Genomic DNA, 3379 nt, shown 5'->3' with positions numbered 1-3379 from the left:
TTCATTGTCTTATAATATGCATTTATTTTTTACCTTACTTGCTCAACAACTCCGAAACGATTCGTTTAACGATTCATTTTTCCAAACCCCTCCTTTGTGTGACGCTAATCTGCAGTGATTGGTCCGTTCGGTCTCATTTTCATTGCATCATGCTTGTAATGCCTGATAAAGCAGTGTTTGTGAGCAGTGCTGCTTTGTGTACAGCGTTACCGGGGAAACCGCTATTTTTACTGCTCCAAAAGCAGCACCTAGTGGCAAAGAATGAATTTGCATTTTCATTCAGACCAACCCGAAAAGACCAACAAGTGGGCGGGCAATATGCTAATATTTCATGTTGACGTCAACATGAAACGGCTTGGGATTCATTTTAATGATTCAGAGTCGACTCTTTCTTTTGAGAGACAATAACTTTATACACGGTGCACTTTCAGATTTAAAACTTTGCAGGATGTTTTCATTCACTTAAGGCTGTGTTACACACTGCATGAAAGGTCATTTTCAAAAATCCATAATAGGGGCACTTTAACATAAGTGTATAAAATGGAAATGAGAAAGCAAATGTGGAAAAATAGAAGTACTATTTTTACAAAAAAAAAATCTGTTTTCCATTTACGTAATCAAAATTACACATCCCATAGATTGAGAACCACTCACCTTATCAAAATGGAAGCACGCTTACAATCCAGATAATGCTTTAATCCTGATAGCTGTGTTTTCCTCACAGATAATCTGAATGAATATCCATCAGAGAGAAGAAGAGATGCCATGTGTTAGTTCTTTTCATTTAGGATTGGCAGTGATTGATGCTTAGAGATGCTTCTGCTGACACTGCAATAACTCAAGTCAAGGTTGGACATCCCTTTCAACCTGCTTTAGACTCAGATTTAGATGGTGTACACAGCTACACCCAGCGCAAGTCTGACTGTTTGTAAAATAGGCTTGTGTGTCCTCTGAAGGTTACCCGAGCACTTACATGTTCATATCTCTGATGGATAACAGTTCACTCGTGTTTCAGGTGTCAAATAATTTTTGGTAATACAGACACGTTCTGTTGCATTTAGACTCTTTTGAGTCACCCGGGTTACAGAAAAGCATAAACTAAACCCCACTTTGATCTTAAATCAAATTGAGCGAATATATCATCAAAATGTCACATGATTAATTGTTAGATTCTATATTTATCAGACATTTTTTCCCAAGATGGGGCTTATCAAAGGTTAGTTAGTGATCAGATGAGATTAACCTTAACCCACCAAGTCAGGCCAAGTCCTTCTAAAGTTGCTGTCTCTTTAGCTTTCTCTTTTGCTCTTCTTCCACCACAGTGTGTCATGGCTTCTTATCCTCTTTGTCTCTTTGTTCTAGTTTAGTTTCTTGATTTCTTGGTGTGACCTGTCTTATAACAATAACCTCTTAGCTCTACTGTCCCTCCAAACCCTCAGCAGTTGACCAAGCTCCACCAGTTGGCTATGCAGCAAACCCCCTTTACCCCCCTCGGACAGACCACCCCTGCTTTCCCTGGTACGTACCCACAAGCCCTTTTGAAGTTTCCTTCTCTTTGTACCTGTAGAGAAGCTCTCTTCGTCTTTCTTTCTCTCTTTCCTTCTCGTTCCATGTTAAGCATCATGACATGCCCGTGGTGGTTGCTCTTCACTTTGTGGAATGTTTTTTTTATTAATTGATTTTATTATTATTATTTATTTATTTATTTTACTTTTTTTGTGGTGTTTCTTCAGAAATATATGTTACTGCATTTTTATTTTATTTTGTTTGTTAGTGTTTTATTTTACTTGTTAGGGTTTTTTTTATTTATTTGTTAGTGCTTTTTATTTTTTGTGTTATTATTTTTATTGTTTTTTGTTTGTTTTATTTTACTTGTTAGGGCATTTTTATTTTTATTTGTTAGTGTTTTTTTATTTTATTTTTAGTGTTTTATCTTACTTTTTTTTTTCTTAGCGTTTTACTTATTAGTGGGTTTTTTATTTTATTAAATAACATATCCATTAATTGTTTTATTCTTTCTACCCATTATTTCTTTCCTTATTTATTTTCTACTTTTTTGAACTTCTGATTCAAGTTCTGAAAAAAAACCTCACCTCACTTTTTTTTTTGTCAACTTTTTATGAAGCGCCTAATCCTGTACTGCTAAGACCTGGGTTAAAAGATAGTGAAGTTTTCCTTCTTATGCAACATTGTCATGTACAGGGGACTAATGGTGTATGCTCGAAAGGAATTACCAATGCCACAAAATGTGTTCTTTCCTGCCCTTCAGAAACTGGCGTAAGAGAAGCATATCAGTGTTTTGATTTTACAGACCACAACACATCTTCCATCAAGCCATTCATTACGTATTCATTTTTATAAACACTGTCTTATACAAGCTCAGTTTAAAGCTATTACTAAGGGCAAACCAAATGGCGTGTGCTGCGTAGAGCATCCTTTGCTATTCACACATATAGCTAATATACATTATGTTTGTGTTAGACCAAGGATATACTGTAGGAAAGTTTGCCTTGACACAAGCCAAGATGTGAGAGCCGGTAGAGTTATTTATGTTAGTTTAAGGTGAAAAAAGGCCTCCATAAAAAGCCTCAGGAGGACTAAGAGTTCCTGGCACTCTGCACTTGGTCCATTAAGGCCACCAGTCTTCTAAGCGTGTTTCCAGCGTGTGTATGCAGTGTTGTTTATCCTAGGCTGCTCTCGAGCTTCCCTCTGCTCTCTCATTCAGGTCTGGATGCAAGTCCCCCGGCCAGTACTCATGAACTCACCATTCCCAATGATGTGAGTATAAAGATTGACATTCCGTTTTGACTCAGTCCCCTGTCAGAAATAAATTTGAGTTATTTGAGAATATATGTCTGATGTAGAGTCCAAGTCAGGGTTTTTTAAGAACAAATCAAAGTCAATCACAAATCAAAGTCTACAAATCCATTTCGAATTGAAATATTGAAATTAACCCTACAGGTTTGTCTTAAAACCTTATAATTTTATTTATTTATTTTTGTTGTTCACAAGTCTCTAATTTGGAGCCACATGTCTCAAGTCTATTTTTTGATGTACACTACCATTCAAAAGTTTGGGGTTGGTAATATATATATACAGTGGGTACGGAAAGTATTCAGACCCCCTTAAATTTTTCACTCTTTGTTATATTGCAGCCATTTGCTAAAATCATTTAAGTTAATTTTTTTTCCTCATTAATGTACACACAGCACCCCATATTGACAGAAAAACACAGAATTGTTGACATTTATGCAGATTTATTAAAAAAGAAAAACTGAAATATCACATGGTACTAAGTATTCAGACCCTTTGCTGTGACACTCAAATATTTAACTCAGGTGCTGTCCATTTCTTCCGATCATCCTTGAGATGGTTCTAC

General features: G+C 36.0%; 1 protein-coding gene across 1 annotated transcript in view; it reads left to right on the top strand.

The window, feature by feature from the left end:
• Positions 1–3379, top strand: part of LOC107584198 (poly(rC)-binding protein 3-like) — a 51221-nt gene that overhangs the window by 44293 nt on the left and 3549 nt on the right. The window contains exons 11-12 of the mRNA XM_016270703.1: positions 1443–1518; positions 2726–2778. Of these exons, the coding sequence (XP_016126189.1) occupies positions 1443–1518; positions 2726–2778 (129 nt within the window). The remainder of the gene's footprint in view (positions 1–1442; positions 1519–2725; positions 2779–3379) is intronic.

This window comes from Sinocyclocheilus grahami, unplaced genomic scaffold (genome assembly GCF_001515645.1).
Source record: "Sinocyclocheilus grahami isolate Dianchi unplaced genomic scaffold, SAMN03320097.WGS_v1.1 scaffold57.1, whole genome shotgun sequence".
Taxonomy (NCBI): domain Eukaryota; kingdom Metazoa; phylum Chordata; class Actinopteri; order Cypriniformes; family Cyprinidae; genus Sinocyclocheilus; species Sinocyclocheilus grahami.
The sequence above is the reverse complement of the archived record's forward strand: the minus strand, read 5'-3'. Positions and strand labels throughout refer to the sequence as shown.